The sequence below is a fragment of the Pelodiscus sinensis genome, chromosome 8 (genome assembly GCF_049634645.1).
Source record: "Pelodiscus sinensis isolate JC-2024 chromosome 8, ASM4963464v1, whole genome shotgun sequence".
NCBI classification, from domain to species: domain Eukaryota; kingdom Metazoa; phylum Chordata; order Testudines; family Trionychidae; genus Pelodiscus; species Pelodiscus sinensis.
In genome coordinates this window covers 43349544-43367406 of record NC_134718.1, presented here as the reverse complement: position 1 = coordinate 43367406, position 17863 = coordinate 43349544, and the positions used below count along the sequence as shown (strand labels likewise).

The following is a 17863-nucleotide window of genomic DNA, read 5'->3' as shown; positions in this document are numbered from 1 at the left end:
CCTAAATGTGCCAGATTTGGCTCAGAACAGAATATCATAGAGGAATCTAATGCATCTGGAGGCCTCTGTGCTGTTCAAATGATAGTACCTAACTTCAAGCCAATACAGGAAAATCAATGGAAGCCAACACAGCTCTCTGCAACAGCCTTTAGAATCCTGGAATAGAGCACGTGACCCCTTCGAACACCATGAAGATGTTCGAGATATTGCATCCAGCTACATTTTTTACAAATGCCTTTGAAAAATTGTATTGAGAATTTACAATTCCAAATCTTACATCTTAGCTGGAAGGGGATTCTTCTCTTAATATATGGAATAAATCAGTCGAGCACCCAGAAAGCAGACAGAACTGACTGAATATCTTATGCTACTACTCAACTGCTCTTCTAGTTCAAAAATTTGATATTTACAGGTTGAACCTCTCTAATCCAGCACTCTCTGGTCTGGCAACATCCATGGTCCAGCATGGTTTTAGTTATTCAAATGTCCACTTATCATGCATGCAGCCAAGCTTTGTGCAGCCCCATTAAGTTTTATGGCCACCAGTCTCAGTGTTCTGTGCTGTCATTTACCCCTAAATGTCTTCTAAGAGTCCAGTAATCAGTTGAAGTGTTTGTAATGCTGCTAGACAATATTGCCTCCTATGGTTCAGCAAATTTTCAGGTTCGGCACCAGTCAGGTCCCCAAGGGTTCTAGATTAGAAAAGTTCAACCCTTAATAGCTAAACTTTTCTATTCCTTGCATTACCAATATTAATATTTATATATTTTTGAAAAAAATAGTACTTAAAATATACAAAACAAAATCTCTATAATATGTGACACAGATGCATACTATCTTTAATTGGTTATTTGAATACAACTCCTTTACACAGAGTTAAAGACATTTCAAAGACACTTTGAAAGGACATCATACTGACTTACTTTTGAAACTGTAATTTTACTGGTGTACTTGTATATTGTTGTTGTCTACGTACAGATTTTATTTGTTTCCAAACTTTTAACATACTATGTATTAAGGAAATGTCTTTTTGATGTTCTAGGTCATACATTTTCTTTGTATCTCTGCAATAAAGGTATACAACAAAACACAATCTAATTCTTTGATGATAAAATCAGATAGTAACAATTTTATTGGGGCCTATAATGATATTGCCAAACTTCAAGTTTTAAATAGTATAGAAATTTTTAAAATACTTTATTGCATTTATAAACTTTATAGAAATAGTTTATTAAGATCTGCATATTCATGTTTCATTAATTCTTGGGCATGTATATTAGCAGATATTTTTCAAATATTGCAATGTGAATTTGATCATCTGACTGCTTTAAATGGGAAAGGGAAGAAAAATATGCAAGAACAGTAAGCAGGTTTTCTAAAACAACAATATTCAATCTACAAATCAGACAAAAAGTCTGACATGGTGACTAGTTTATATGGGAATAAAATGAGAACTCACATCTTACTATCTACATTTGTTCCGTAAATTCTATCAGTGACCCATGATAACTGAGGCGAGGACTGTACAAATGTACCCTGAGATTTTGATTTGTAGACATTCAAGCAGAAATTTATTAAACTATAAGACTTCCTTGCTTAGTATCTTGGGAGCTACACAGGAGATTAGAAGTCTAAGATTGTTTTGTCATGGTATTACTTTCTGCCTAATGACCTCTGTATAAAAATCTACAATTTTTGTTTAGAGATGGCACCCAAAACTCTATAACCAAATTTCCCATAAATCCTGGGAAGGTTCTGATATGGATCCAAGTACTTTGCACATTGGGCCCATACTCCTTTTGCTTCTCATCATTTGGTGGGCATGTAAGTCTTTTCACTATGCAAACTGTAGAAAAAAAATCTAACCCCCCTAAATTCCTGTATTATTAAACAATATAATCAATAAAGATTCCTATGGAGGCTTGTTAGCTAGAGAGCTAGAGAAGCATCACAGGTACAGCTAAGTCTTTAACAGTCAGTCCTGTTGTCCTTACTTATGCAAGCAATTCCACATACTTCAATAGGATTACTTGCATACAGAAAGAGAATATCTAATATATAAATAGAATTTCTGTGACATGAGATAGATACAATACGTTAAATACAAACAACTCTGTTATATTCACTTTTAACATTTGCATTTATAATATCATTTGCTTCCAGTAAGTGTATACTTTCCAGTTATTTGAAAGAGGCTCTTCTAACAGGACAATATTGTTCCACAGACACCTCATCTGGTGTTTATGATATGCATCTGATATGTACTGTTTGTGTAAAATGTAAGTTTCTTGGAGTAAGTATTGTGTATTTCTCTAGGTACAGTAGTAAGAGTGCTGTTATTACTGAATAATAAAAAAAATTAAATACACTATTGTAGAGACTTTCAGCCCTGTAACTGCTACTATGCATCAGCTACTGCAAAAAAGTGACAATGTTATATTTTTACTTCTGTCTCTCTATGAGAAAAGAAGTTAAATTAGTCATAATAGATGCTGGAAAAAATGTGAAGTACTGGAATTGTACATGTATCAAATAAAGGTCAGGGACTGTGGAAAAAATGTATTTTCTTAAAATTAAAAATTAAACCAATTATAACTCCTAAATCTGTTTCAGCAGCCTTTTTACCATCAATATTTAAAAACAATTCCAGAAGCGTAGGCACAGTTCTCATAAAAATATAATAGTTGTATGTTTAGAAAATATTGTAATATGACAATAGTATACATTATAAAAATTAGGGATATTAAATTTCGAGTAACTGACTAATCAAATAGTCGATGCATTTGACCCCAGGGCTATTGCTACACTTCAAAGCTGAAAGCACTGCATGGAGCCCAGGGTCAGCTGGGGACTCTGCCGCTGACCCCGGGCTCCATGAAGCACTGCCGCTTTAAAATGTCACAGGGAGCCCAGCATCAGGTGCCTTGCAGCATTTCAAAGCAGAAGCATCCCATGGAGCCCGGGATCAGCAGAGGACTACCCCGCTGACCCCGAGGTCCATGCGGTGCTACCATTTTGAAATGTTGGGGAGAGCCCAACATCAGGCTCCTTGCAGCATTTCAAAGAGACAGTGCCACACGGAGCCCTGGGTCAGTGGGGGATTCCCCAGCTGATCCCGGGCTTCACGCAGCTCTGGTACTTTGAAACACCGTGTGCAGCTTGAGGACTCTCCAACCGACCCTGGGTTGCAAGCGGCATTTCAAAGTGGCAGTGCCACATGGAGCCCAGGGTCTGGCCCCAGGCGCCACGCGGTGCTGCTCCTTTGAAATACACCCTCTTCTTTCCTCCCCACATTGCTGCCTGTTTCTGATACAGGCAGCAAAGGGGGGGGGAGCAACTACTCATTCACATCTCCAATAAAAATGGGTGTTTATTTTGTAATTCTATGGAGCAGAGATATAAGTTGTCAAAAGAAAACTCAGAATTGACAATTGCATGATGTAGTTATAATATGATTGGTTATTTTCAACAATTACGATACCTTATTTGCAATTGGTAGTCATCTAAAGTTTTCCTGCTCAGTTGACTTGCTTCCAAACTATTTTCTACTACTTTTGTTGCATTTATTAATGCTTTAAGCTGTAATAAAAATACCATACATTGTTTTGAAAAAGTTAAATTCATTTCAGCAGATTAGTAATAAGTTCCTACTGCACTTGGCAAAATTAATTAAAAATTAATTTTTATTATGCTGATCAAATACCAAATATAATCATACCTAAAAGGTACAAAAAATCCATTAAAGATCAAATGGAAGCTTTACCTTTACTATTTCTGATTTCTGTTGTTAATTCAGATCCTTTTGACAGTTTTGTATTTGATTTTTAGTGCTACAGAAAGCTATAAAATGCATAATATTTATCTGAGAAACCAAAATATCACATTCAGGTCTCTCACAAAGATGTATTATATATATATATATATACAGGGCCCGTGGCAAGTAGATTACAACCCAGAAAAGCCGGCGCAGAGCAATCTGCGCATGCGCAGAACGCATAACCGCGTGAAACTGCGCGGCTGGTGAGCAGGGCTTGCCGCTACTTGGCAAACCCTCTGCGTGTGTGTGTGTGTGTGTGTGTGTGTGTGTGGGCTCGCCATATCGCATATCCCATATACACAGGGCTCGCCATATCGCAATATCTTAAAAGCTGGCTTCTCCTGAGCACTGGCTTCCACCTGCCCCCCTTCCCTCCTTCCGCCCCAGGTGTAAACATGTATCCACTAACATTTCCAGCAGTCACACTTTTAACCTAATAAATGATAGTTAACATCCCTAATTTCCACATGAGTGTAGTATAATTAGCTTGGTAGGTTTATTAATAAAAATAAACCATATATGTCCAGACAGTGAGTTCCTTAGCCAGAATGGTGAGCACTATAGTTATGGAAGTCAATCTGGCTCTAAGATTTAAGTAAACAATATCGAATATGCATCTGAATCAGAGAATTTTTACTTCCTAGATTATTGGGAAACTGAACTAAACTATCAGCAAAATAACTACAGGTATAGACACATTGGGTAGTTTCTTAATTATTCCCACAAACACACAAATGTTGCTAGCTAATGATGCATACCTTCCTTAGACTGTACCTCTCTTCTCTCCTCCCTCCCTATCTTTACCCATTATTCTGCCCTGTTCACCACATCATCTCTCACCCTTCTGAATCTTCCCTTCTCTTTGTTCAGCCTGGGTTCTAGGAAGGGGAGAACTGAGAGTACAGAGAAGACAGTTTTCCGGCTCTCAAGCACTACATCACAGTGGTCCCCAGTGGCTGTGAAAAGCAATCGCAAGAAGAATCCTAGTCCTACCCTGTGTCCTGTGGCAGGAGTACATCCAAAGCAGATAAAATCTTGCGAACATTTTACTGCCTACCTCTAATGAAACTCTACTGAGCATACTCACATACACAGGGTATGTCTACACTACCCCGCTAGTTCGAACTAGCGGGGTAGTGTAGACATACCCACAGTGATTTACAGATGCTTATACATTTGGCTAAATGTAGGTGGATTTTCACAGAAACAGCAAAAGGCACCTTTCTGAATCCAGGGTAACCTCTACCCTGATCCAAAGTTTGGACATCCTAATTTCTCACTGAAACAGTTATAAAAACATTTTAACATTAGATTTTTTTTTCACAAGTCTTGTTCTCAGAAATGGTCAATCCATTTTTGTGAAATTTCATTCCCTATCACCCTTCCAAAAACACCCTAGCTTGAGGCAGTTTCCCAGCACAGAATATTTTAGCTCAAACCATTTCAATTTGGCAAAGTAATAAGAAACTAAAAACAGGGTCATGGAATGGAAAGCTTTAGGCATCTCGAACCCTGAGGAAGCTGATAGTGGCTGTCCATGGGCTCCACGAGGCTGACAGGAGCTGACAGCTGCACCAACAATTCACACATACACACAACCTGCCCTTCCGAATTGTGAATCTTTTAATTTTTAAACTATGAACATTAAAAAAATGAAGCATTGTCGTACCTTTTCAGAAAGCAAGAGAGTTGTATTTTGCTGTTGTCTGTTCTGAAAGCATTCATAAAATTGGAGCAATCTAGCAGCCAACACATGTTCTCGGCTGAAAAGTGGATGGTGGCTGAACAATAAACTTGATATATTGAGATCTAGTTGATAAAGCTCTCTTTGATCTACTGATTTAGTTATGATGCACCTTTCCAATTCAGGTTGTATTGCCTGTTTTAAAAATAATGCCTTTATTGCATATATCTTTATATATACCACTTTGAGGCTAAAAAGGTGGTGTTACTTAATCTACTATATATTTGAGAGAGTTTGTCTGTCTGTGAGTATGTGTCTGACTGTTCAAGAACTCCTAATCAAGAGCTAGGACCACCAAATTTGGTATGCAGCTTCTTCTCATCATAACTTAAAGCAAGGTCTGGGTTTGGTTGCTCCAAGACAATGGGATGTACATGGAATGTGATTGTTTCTCATAAAATGGAAAGGGGGAGAGACTCTGATAGCTGGGACAGTTATACTGTAAAATGACCACAGGGGAGCAGCAAGGGGCCAGAGATGGGGATGGGAACAGCCATAACCTCATTGGGGCAGCAGGGGCAGTGGTGGATAAGGGAACAGCTATCTACTATATATTTGAGAGAGTTTTTCTGTGTGTCTATCTATCTGTGCCCAGAATGGGATATTTCTCAAAATCATACGAAATGAGACAGAATCACCAGGCAGGTAAAAGGGGCTGGCTGGTGGTGCTTCTCCTATCTGGAACTGCCCAAGCCCCAAGCCTTCCTCCTCTGGCACCATGGGGACCACAAAGCTCCTTACCACCACCACATTTGTAAGAGGATGCATAAAACCATACACAAAACCATCAAAGCAGGCAGGAGAAGGGGGCTAACTGGGAGTGTGCCCCCCCCCCAGGATAGCTACAGCCCCAAGCCTCCTACCCCCGGGCACTCTTTGGGCAAGGGCTCAATTCCCCTCCCCCCCCCACTCGATTCATACAGAAACATTGCTGGATGTTCCCCTTTGTCAGGAAGTGAAAGGAAACTGCATAGTTTGATGTATTCCTCACTCTGGCTGGGGAGTGCAGGGGGTAGATGAAACTGAACCTGCCCCATCCAGAGGACATGCACCCCTCCTGCAGCTGTGCCCTCTGGAGCTGCAGCTGCCATGGACAAGGGAAATCACCTGGCCCCAAGTGACTGCGAAGAGAGAAGGCTGGGGTTGTCCTCTCTTGCCTGAGCAGCCTACATACTGAACCCCTCATCCCCAGCCCCACCCACAGCAATGCACATTTTCTTTTCCAAAAAGCAAACATTACTTGAGTTAAATACCCAAGCAACACTGGGTAAATCTTCTATTAGTATCTGTAAGAGTTTTCTTCTTTCAAATCCAAAAGTCTGTTCTCAAAATACAGAGTGATTTCAGCTTGTAGTACTCAACAAAATGGCAGTAACCTTAAATTGCAGTACTTTTGACTAAAGCCAGCCTCAGACAAAACAGATTCCCCTTTATACAGATGATACATGTGAAACAATCATGTACTGATGAAATAGCAGAATTTGCACCAATATGATACTACTTTAATTCCTGCTGTCAAAAAAAAAGGGATCTGTGATTGCTTAACTGATTTTTACAAAAGTGCATTGAAACTTGAGGGCATTCATTGACTTGTTCAAGATCACATAGTAAGTCAGTGACAGAATAAAGAGTAAAACTTAGTTCTATGCTCTATATCCATAATATGTTAAAGCCAATTACACTGAAATTAAGCACCCTGTAATCTACCAAATGTGCTATCTGAAGCAGATGATTTACCAGACCTGAATACATTTATAGGCAGTGCCTCAGCCCAAGAAGCAGGAAATTCCATAATACTATTCACTTCACCTACAAAAAGCCCAACTAATTGGGTGTTATGCAAATGAAATACAGAGTTTATGGGCATAATTCAAATTTCCTTTATAGCAGTAAGCAAGGCTACACTGCTGCAACTCTACAGCTACTAGTGCGATTTATGAGTTGGAATAACTCCTGCTCCTTTCCTGTAACTGAGTGGCATATTAAGACAACTGGATCTGCATAAATGTAGTCAATGCTCCAATCCTCTGGGCCAGGGCCAGCCTTAATGAAAATCCCACCCTGGGTGAACTTGTATTTTGGTGCCCCTTGAGTTTAAATATGTAGTTGTGTACTGAAAATTTCAGAAATAAATCGGTAATCTCAAAAGTTTTCATACATTTACTCAAAAAATTGACACATTTGATTCAATTTTATTAAAATAAAAGTGTCAAAAACTAAACATTAAACTAAACACTAAACTAATGAATAAGAACAAATACAAAATGTTGTTCACCAAGATTCAGAAGGCAACACTATGTGCCTTTGCTGCTGCAAACTGTGACATTGCTTGTGACACATGAGATTGTGAGCCACAGCATTCTCCATAGACAGGGGATGGAAATGGAGTCTCAGGAAATTAAGGGACAAAGCATATCCTTGGGGCACACGTAGGAAGCTGCTCAGACCTTTGCTCCCCTGGATGCAGAGCCTGCTATTGTCTCTGCCCCTTGCAAAGGGCATTGTAATTATCAGGGCATCTTGGCCAAGCCCTTTCTTTAAGAGCTGCATGAGAAATGGATTATTTTAGATTAAATATTTACCCTAAGACATGAGGCACTAAAGGCAGGCTGTTATTTGAGAATTGCATCAGACTGTGATGTCATTGCAGAGAAGCTAAATGAATTCTTTGCTTCTGTCTTCACAGATGAGGACATTTGGGAGTTTCCCAAATCAGAGCCATTCTTTTTTAGGTGACAAATCTGAGAAATTGTCCCAAATTGAGATGTCATTAGAGGAAACTGTGGAACAAATTGATAAATTTAACAGTAACAAATCATCGGGACCAGATGGCATTAACTCAAGAGTTCTAAAAGAACTCAAATGGTAAATTGCTGAACTATTAACTGTGGTTTGTAACCTATCCTTTAAATTGGCTTCCGTACCTAATGATTGGAAGATAGCTAATGTGATGCCAATATTTAAAAAGGGCTCTAGCGGTTATCCTGGCAATTACAGACCGGTAAATCTAACATCAGTACTGGGCAAATTAGTTGAAACTATAGAAAAGAATAAAATTGTCGGACACATAGATGAAAATAATCTGTTGGGGGAAAGTCAACATGGTTTCTGTAAAGGGAAATCATGCCATACTAATCTGCTAGAGTTCTTTGAGAGGGTTAACAAACATGTGGACATGGGGGATCCAGTGGATATAGTATACATAGATTTCTAGAAAGCCTTTGACAAGGTCCCTCACCAAAGGCTCTTGTGTAAATTACATTGTCATGGGATAAGAGGGAAGGTCCTTTCATGGACTGATAACTGGTTAAAAGACAGGAAACAAAGGGTAGGAATAAATGGTAAGTTTTCCAAATGGAGAGAAGTAACTAGTGGGGTCCCCCAAGGGTCTGTTCGGGGCTGCAGGAGAGCTTCCACCCCCAGAAGCCCGCAGAGCCAGCCCAGTCCTCCCCATCGGGGGCTCGTACCCCATTCCTACCTCACCTCCTTCCACTTACCTTTCCCTAGCCCCTTTTCTTGATGTACAAAATAAAGGACAATTGTGGTAAAAAATGGAATCTGTCTTTATTGAACAAAACTGGGGGAGACTGGGAAAAGAAGGTGGGAGAGGGGAAGAGAGAGGCTGGGAGAGGGGAGGGCAACTAAAATGATCAGGGGTTGGGAACAGGTCCCATATGAAGAGAGGCTAAAGAGACTGGGACTTCTCAGCTTAGAAAAGAGGAGACGGAGGGGGGACAGGATAAAGGGCTCTAAAAGCAGGAGTTGGGTGGAGAGGGTGCATACAGAAAAGTTCTTCATTAGTTCCCATAAAGAAGGACTAGAGGACACCAAAGGAAAGGAATGGGTAGCAGCCTTCAAACTAGTAACAGAAAGTTCTTCTTCACAAAGCAAAGAGTCAACCTGTGGAACTCCTTGCTGCAGGAGGCTGTGAAGGCTACAACTAGAACAGAGTTTAAAGGGAAGTGAGATCAAGTCATGGAGGCTGGGTCCATGGAGTGGTATTAGCCAGTGGGTAGGAGTGGTGTCCCTGCCCAAGGTTTGTGGAAGGCTGGAGAGGGATGGCATGAGACAAATGGCTTGGTCACTGTCTTCGGTCCATCCCCTCCAGGGTCCCTAGGGTTGGCCGCTGTCGGCAGACAGGCTACTGGGCTAGATGGACCTTTGGTCTGACCCAGGACGGCCATTGTAAGCTCAGGGCTCAGGGTCGGGGGTCTCAGTGGACCCCCTTGATTTTCATGCACACCTGCTCCTGGGTGGCCAGGCTGGCAGCTCTCCTGCCCAAGCCGGCCACTTTCCTGTGCCTAGTGCGGAGATCGTGGACAAGTTCCCCAATGTCTGCAGTAGCCCAGGCGGGTGCCCGCCTCTTGCAGTCCCGGGCAAGCTCCCGGGAGCCGCCAGCCTGGTCCCGGGAAGAGGGGGAGGGCTGGGGGGCATCGGGTGGCTGGCTCGAGCCGTGCCAGGTGCAGGGTCTGCTGGCTGGGTGCTGGCAGGCTTGCACGTGGCACGGGCACCGTAGCCAGCCCGTGCCCCTTTAAGGGGTCCAGGGCCGGGAGGGGGGCAATAAAGTTTCCCTGGTGTTGGCCAGAGTGGCCACCAGGGAAACCTGGGGAGGGCTAGCCTCCCACTAGTTCGAATTAAGGGTCTACACACCCCTTAATTCGAACTAGCTAGATCGAACTAGGCTTAATCCTCGTAAAATGAGGTTTATGTAGTTCGAACTAAGCGCTCCGCTAGTTCGAATTAAGTTCGAACTAGCGGAGCGCTAGTGTAGCGCCTATCAAAGTTAGTTCGAACTAACTCTGTAGTGTAGAAATACCCTTAGAAATTATATGTTGATTTCACAGTACACACAAATCCTGAAATATTTCCACCAGTAATAATTCAATTATTTTCAGATAGGGAAAGCAAGAAAAATGCTGCTTGAGAACTTGTTAGAGTTAAAATTCAGTGATACAAACTTCTGAACTGGGCTTGTTACAAATGAGTGACTGAATGAATAGTTCAATCAAAAAATCATGTCTGGTATTAGGATATTTATTTTGTATATCTTGACACGTGATATTGTCATTTAGTGGGTTTTGCTGTTTTGTTGTAGTCATGTTGGTACTGGGATGAGCGCCACCAGGTGAGTGAAGTAATATCTTTCATTGGACCAAATATGGTTGATTAAAGAGACAGTCTTTGGAACTCTAGAGAGCTCTTCTCCAGGTCTGTGGAGCTCACAAGAACTAATCTTTCACAAGCAAAGCTGGTCCAAAATCAAAAAAGATATTACCTCTCCCCCCTTGTCTCTCTGTTTGTGTTTTAACAGCTATAAAGTTTGAACTCTTTGAATCTCAACTTCTACTGTCATTAAAAATTATCTGGCTTCCCCCATTCCTACAACTGTGAAAATTATAAAAAGACAAAAAGCTTAAAAACATATATTACACAAATTGATAAAAAAAAAAGTGCATTCTACCGTGCCTATTTATAAACCAGAGCAGCAAGGGTGAAGCATTGCAGAGGAGGTAAGTGGATGGGACAGAGTCTATATTCCCATTGAGTTCCTTCTGAGCTTAAGGGCCTGATTGAAAGTGCAAGTCACAACAATCACACATTATCCTCAGATTCTCACACTAGGAACCCCAGTGACTTCCAGAGCATGAAGAAGGTGTGCAGGTTAAGCAGAGAGCAAAGAAAATGTCCTTATTTTTAATCTTGATGCAATAACAACGCTATGCCCAACAACAGCTTTGGAAAACCCCTCTGCCCTGAGGAATTTCAGAATACTGTTAACTTGTAATGAAAACAAACATAACCTCAGGGTGTGGTTAAGGTGATCAAGAATTGAATGAAAGGTATGTGTTTCAACCAGCCAGGCAGACACTGTCTGCTGTGAGGTCACATGGGATGAATGATCTCATTAACACTCACTTATCTCCTCTGCATCTACCCACCTGCCTCACATTGGGGAAGCAGCATCAGCCTCCGGCTATGTCTAGACTGCAAGCCTCTTTCGAAAAAGAGCGTCTAGAGTGTGGTCTCCAGCCTTTTTACACCCAAGATCACTTTTTAAGTCTCAGAACAGGCGAAGATCTACTGCCCCGCCCCTTCCTTGAAGCCCCGCCTACATTACATGAGGAAATCTAATGTAAATGTACTGCGCAGGTGCGCAGTTCAGAGAGGGCTCAATAGCTACTCTTAGAGCCCCTGAGATCTACTGGTAGATCGCGATCTTCTGGTTGGTGACCAAGGATCTAGACTACAATACACGGATCGGAAAAGCGATCTGCTTTTTCGAAAAAGAGCGTCCTGACTGCTGGACGCTCTTTCGAAAGTAAAAGCCACCCGGAACCACTTCTGCCAGGGCATGGGGGCAGCATTTCCTTCCGGGTGCTGCTGCCTGCCCTTTGCAGAGACGCGTGGTTAAAGGGACGCCCCTGAACATCCGTTGCTCTGCTCCTGCAGCTGCCTTTGCTGTCCCTCTAGGAGGTAAGCAAGGCATTGCAGTGCTTGTTTGGAGTGCCCAGCTTCCTGGGACACCCCAGCAGATTTTTTGTGTGGAGGTTTTTCTGTTTTAAACCTGTTTTTTCGGCATGGAGCCAGAGCTGCCCCTGGGCAGGCGATGGCCCCACGCCATCATACTGCAAGTGTTGCTGCATCTGCATGACACAGTCATGAGGCTACTTCCCCATCTGGACCGAGACCAGAGGTATGAAGGGATCGTCCGTCATGCAGCCCCACTGCCCTTGCCTTCAAACTTTTTTGTGGACAGGCGTTTTTGGAGGCTTGACACCAGCTCTGACTGGTGGGACCGGCTCGTGATGGAGCTCTGGGATGACCAAGAGTGGCTACGCAACTTCCGGATGCGAAAGACCACTTTCCAGGAGCTGTGTACCTGGATCGCCCCGGCTCTGCAACGGCAAGACACCCACCTGCGGCCCGCTATCCCCCTGGAAAAGAGGGTCGCTATTGCCCTCTGGAAGCTGGCCACCCCCGACAGCTACCGCTCCGTGGGACACCAATCTGGAGTGGGCAGGTCTACTGTTGGATACATCCTGATGGAGGTAAGTCATTGTCTGGGGACAGTCACAGTTTGGGGTGGGGGGAAGGGAGACTGTCAGGAAGGGCAAAGTGGAGTGTGAGTGGGAGGGAGCTCCTCCACTCACCCTGAATTGTTGGGGAGGGAGTTCTGAGGAGGGGATTCCCGGGGTGTTTGAGAGGGAAGGTGGGTGGTGGGTTCTCCTCCTAAGAGATAAGGCACCCCTTCTAAAATTTTGTTGTCTGTCTCTTTCTGCAGGTGGTGAGGGCCATCAATTCTGAGCTGCTTAACAGGCTCGTCTGTCTAGCAGATCTGGACAGCGTCATGGCCGGCTTTGCTGCCCTTGGCTTCCCGAATTGTGGAGGAGCACTAGATGGGACACTGTCAGCCGACGGTCAGGGCAGTGAGTCCCTTATGACCGGCTGAAGTTTTTTCAAATTGTACTTGGTTCTGTTACAGCAACTGAAGGAGTCAGGTTAAAGCTTAAACAGTTACTATTTTATTGTTACAGGGTAAACTTAGTTGTTAAATGCTACTGCTGTGTTACAGATAACACAGCCACTACAAAGGACAGGACAGAAATTACACTAATAAGTCACTTACAGGTACCATGAAACCCTTTTGGTTCTCTGAGCTCTTATTAAATGCATGCAAAATAGACACCTGGCAGGTATATATCCTCACCCCTGCGTTCCAGACTTGGCATGGCCAGCGTCTTTCTCTCAATCCCTCGGGAAGAAGTAGGGCGAGGTTGGGTGTCCCACAGACCTCGGGAGACAATCAATACCTGCCAGCAGGTATAGATGATTGGAGTTCAAATGGGGTGGGCTACTAAACCCTCTTTATACCCCTTGGGTCATGTAGGCTTCTTCCTGGTCTCAAGTGACCAATTAGGAAAAATGGCTTTGAATGCCAAGTTTCCCACGAAGGGTGCAAAGCATAATTCACACCTGGGAAAATGCAGACAATGGGCACCTCTGGTATGTGATGGGCGAAGATTCCTCTCCTGGGACAGTGCAGGCATGTCAATTACTGGTACTAGCCATCAGGACAGCGGGAGGCCCCGGGTCGTCAGCTAGCCCATTTACTGTCTGGTTTCTGTTTATGGTAGAGTCAGGGACAGGCAGCACACCTGCGTTCCCAGGGCATCAAAGGCTGACTGCCTTTCTCTTGCTCTCTAGGGAGGGGGGAACAAGATGGGGTTCGTGTCTGGCTACAGACACACATTCCAATCCATGCACCGCCCCATCGAGCAGCCCAATTCATTAACAGAAAGGGCTACTTTTCTATGGTCCTCCAGGCCCTGGTCGACCATTGTGGCCAGTTTTCTGACATTTGTGTTGGGTGGTCAGGGCAGGCACATGATGCCCGCATCTTCAGGAACTCGTACCTCTACCGGAGGCTTCAGGCAGGAACATTTTTCCCATATCACGACTTTGCGGTTGGGGATGTGCACATGCCGGTGTGCATAGTGGCTGATGCCGCCTACCCCCTGATGCTGTGGCTGATGAAGCCCTACACCGGCCACCTGGATGCGAGCAAGGAGCAGTTTAATGCTCACCTTAACCGGGCTCACAACCAGGTGGAATGTGCGTTCGGACGTTTAAAAGGGAGATTCCGGTGCTTGCTCACACGGCTAGACATGGGGGAGCGCAACATCCCTGAGGTGGTGGCCACGTGTTGCGTTCTCCATAATCTGGTGGAGAGGAAAGGGGAGGCCTTCCTACCAGGGTGGGGTACAGGTGCTGATGGTCAGGAGAGGCACTTTGCCCAGCTCCAGACAGCTGCCATCCGCCAGGCTCACCGGTCTGCTGTTTGCATACGGGAGGCCCTACGGGAGCAATTCTCAAGTGGAGGCCACGGACTCTACTGAGGGGCTTCTGCCTGGGGACTGGGCCCTGGGCCAATAAAAGCTTCCCTCTGCAACCCATCTCCTGACCCTGTTCGGAGAAATAATAAACACCAGGGTTTGTCTCAAAAGAATAAATTCAGGTTTATTTTTTTAAATAACACTCACTGGAAAATAGTATAACTGTTGCAAACATAAAATAGCTTTTGTTGATTTTTGATGTAGAAAATATACTTTCACGCCAAACTATGTACAATAAACATTTTCTTGAACACAATCCTTGTTATTTAACTGGGGTGATGGGGTGCTTGAAACCTGGAGGGGGGAAGGGGACTTGAAACCTGGAGGGGGGAAGGGGATCAGGTTGCACGGTGCTTGCCTGCTCTCAGTCTCCTGCTTGGGCCTCGTGTTCGGGGTCCACCATAGCCATGGAATTGGGTGGGGCGACTGTCCGTTGTCTGGACAACAGAGGGTAGCTGCTCTTGGGACTGGGAGGCCTGGGGGAGAGGAGGGCCAGGGGGAGAGAGGGGCTGGAGGACTGGGGGGGCTGGGGGAGAGGGAGGTCCATGGGGGGGAAGGGATGCTGCTGTGGAAGGGGGGTTTGGTGGGGCGGGGTCATGGGGTGCTGGAGGAGCAGGACCAGGCACAGGAGCAGGCAAGCCGCAGACCTCCCTGAGAGTGGCACTCAGGGACATGCGCTGCTGGACCAGCTCCTCCATCAGCCGGTCATGCCACCAATCCTCTGCCTCCGCCCTCTCTCGCAGGATGGTGTTGAGCTCCTTCACGACCTCCACATGCTTCCTCATGATGTCCGCATAGACACACCTGTGTCTGTGGCTCCCATGTCCCCGAGATGGAGATGGAGGTGGGGCTGGGGTGCTGCGGCCCTCTTGCATGGCTGGTCCGGCTGTGGAGGAAAAGAGGAAGACACAATCAGTCCTAAAAAACTGGACTATGTAGCACTTAAAATACTAACAGGATGGTTTATTAGGGGATGAGCTTTCGTGGGCCAGACCCACTTCCTCAGATCAGACTAACACGGCTACATTTCTATCACAATCAGTCATGTGTGCAACAGCTGTCCAAAAGGGCATGCCCTCTCCTTCAGACAGGGGAATCAGACATTCTGAAGGTAACACCGTGTGTGACCTGGGCATCAGCCTGAGCATCACAGGTTTCCCTTGTGCGTCACCCGCTGTGCACCCACCTACCCCCCTCTCCCCCAGGTGTTAAACAACCTCACTGCACTCACCTGCTGCTTCATCTCCGGCATCAGATGACACCTGGGAGGCCTCTGGGGTCTGTGTGACTGGCTCCAGGGTGAGGGTCGCCGTCTCCTCACTGTCCTCCTCTGGCACCATGTCCCCATCTCCAGACTGCTCTGGGTCCTGCTCTGGCGCGTCCACCACAGGGTCCGCCAAGCCAGACTGGACGAGACGCCGCGATGTGCGTGCTTCACCACCACCCAGGATCTGGTCCAGCTCAGAATAATAGGGGCAGGAGTGAGGGGCTGCCCCGGAACGGGAGCTATCCTCCCTGGCCTTGACATAACCTTGGCGCAGCTCCTTAACTTTGGAGCGCACCTGGTCCTGGGTGCGGGGATAGTGTCCTCTCTGGGCCAGGGCCTCTGCCATGCGGCCAAAAATGTCTGCATTTTGCTGCCTGCTTTTTAGGGCTTGTAAGGCCTCCTCCTCTCCCCAGAGCTCAAGAAGGGTCTTGAGCTCTGGCCCAGACCATGCCGGTGCCCAGCATTTAGAGCCCCTGGTTGGGTCCCCAGAAGGCTCTCTAGAAGGGCCAGGAGGGTCTTGGGGCTGGGACATGCTGCACTTAACCAGCTGTGTGCTCTGGCTGCTTTGCTGCCACAAGTGGCTGTGAGGGTGCCTGTCCCTTTAACAAATGGCTGCAGACAGGAACCAGAGACATGCAAGGCATGCCCCAGATTGTCCACCAGGGCTTCTTCCTGGAGGCCATTATTTTCGAAAAAATGGCCTCCCCGTGTCCACACTCACTTACTTTCGACAGATCTCCATCGAAAAAGGCGTTCTTCCTTGTGGAATTAGGTTTACCGCCGTCGAAAGAAAAGCCGCGTTCTTTCGATTTAATTTCGAAAGAACGGGGCTGTAGTCTAGACGCAAGTGAAGTTTTTTCGAAAAAAGGCTACTTTTTTCAAAAAAAACCTTGAGTCTGGACACAGCCTCCCTTTGCCCTCCAAAAATGTAAATAGAGATGTAAAATCCCATTAAGTTAACCAGGATCACACGGGCAGTGGGCCTGGCCGGGCTAAAGTAACCCTTCACCCATGGCATGGTGTGGTAGGCCTGCAGCTGTGCTATAGGCTGTTCTAGCCAGGCTAAGCTTGCTGTGCTGTAGATGGGAGCTGCTTGGGCCAGGTTGGGCCCACTGTGCTGTGGCAGGCGGCTGTTCTAGTCGGGCCCACCATGCTATGCTGTGGGCAGGGAACTGCTCCACCCTGACCAGGCCTGCCATGTTGCACCCCAAGTTGGGGGCTGCTTCAGCCGAAGTGAGATGGAGCATCCCCTGTGGCATGGCGTGGCATAGTGAGCCCAGCCAGGGTGGAGCAGCCGGGTTGCCAGTTAACCACTTATCAAGCATCACAAGGTATGGGTAATGCTTACTGGGCAACTGGCTAGCCCTTTACACCTCTACTTTTAGTACTGCCTAATGAAGTATTCTGCTGTGAAAAAATACAAGCTGATTATTTAAATTATTCCCTGAATAACTATAGCTGTAAAAAGTAGTAACAGCTGACCTTCTTGTATACTGTCTTTAATCCTGGAGCAGCCTTAAGAGGAAAACATTTTCTGAAGTTTTGTGATTGTTTGATTGGAGAAGGTAATGAAATTAATTCCCCACTTTCTTCAAACCAGCTTTCTCCCTTGTTAGAAATATTTCAAAAGTTAGGCATATGTACATATGAAATGTTAAAAAGTTGTATACTTTTCATTTTCTGATTTTATTTTACATTTAGATTTTAAATTTTTAATGGAACAACACATTTACCCCTTCTTGTTTCAGAAGACGATTTTCCATTTTGTTATAACATCTCTTACAAATTTCTGGTTTTCTTGGAATGTACAATCCTTCATCTTCTAATATGCGTGGCATCATGCCTTTTGGTAGTTTAAAGCTGTGAACCACTTGAGAACAACAATTATTGTATGTACATTTTCAATTAAAATTTAGGCAAATAAAATGTAAAACCAAAAGTTAAAAACAAAGATATTTGTACTTGTCTAATATTGAGACTTGAAAGTATAAAGCCAAAGAGTGATCAAAGATTTTGTTCTTGCTGCTACTGTATCTATTACCACTCCATAACCATTTCTAACACAAGAATATAAGTAATATAAATAATTCTGATATATTGAGACAGTTCCCAATTCAGTCAGCATTTTTCCTGCTAGAAAA

General features: G+C 44.7%; 2 protein-coding genes across 5 annotated transcripts in view; both read right to left on the bottom strand.

Annotated features, from left to right (window-relative positions):
• Window positions 1-17863, bottom strand: part of CC2D2B (coiled-coil and C2 domain containing 2B) — a 148018-nt gene that overhangs the window by 95606 nt on the left and 34549 nt on the right. For all 4 annotated transcript variants that reach the window (XR_012905635.1, XM_075935191.1, XM_075935190.1 and 1 more), the window contains 5 exons: window positions 17456-17592; window positions 17205-17330; window positions 5487-5696; window positions 3482-3579; window positions 924-1064 (listed from right to left, as the gene is read on the bottom strand). Coding sequence is in view for 3 of the 4 variants with exons in the window: in XM_075935191.1 (XP_075791306.1) it covers window positions 924-1064; window positions 3482-3579; window positions 5487-5696; window positions 17205-17330; window positions 17456-17592 (712 nt within the window). In the remaining variant the exon portion in view is untranslated. The remainder of the gene's footprint in view (window positions 1-923; window positions 1065-3481; window positions 3580-5486; window positions 5697-17204; window positions 17331-17455; window positions 17593-17863) is intronic.
• On the bottom strand, window positions 14557-17210 carry LOC142830418 (uncharacterized). Its single transcript, XM_075935196.1, has 2 exons — window positions 15687-17210; window positions 14557-15341 (listed from the first exon to the last, which is right to left on the bottom strand). Exons 1-2 carry the CDS (start codon window positions 16252-16254, stop codon window positions 14794-14796), a joined length of 1116 nt encoding a protein of 371 aa, XP_075791311.1. The 5' UTR covers window positions 16255-17210; the 3' UTR covers window positions 14557-14793.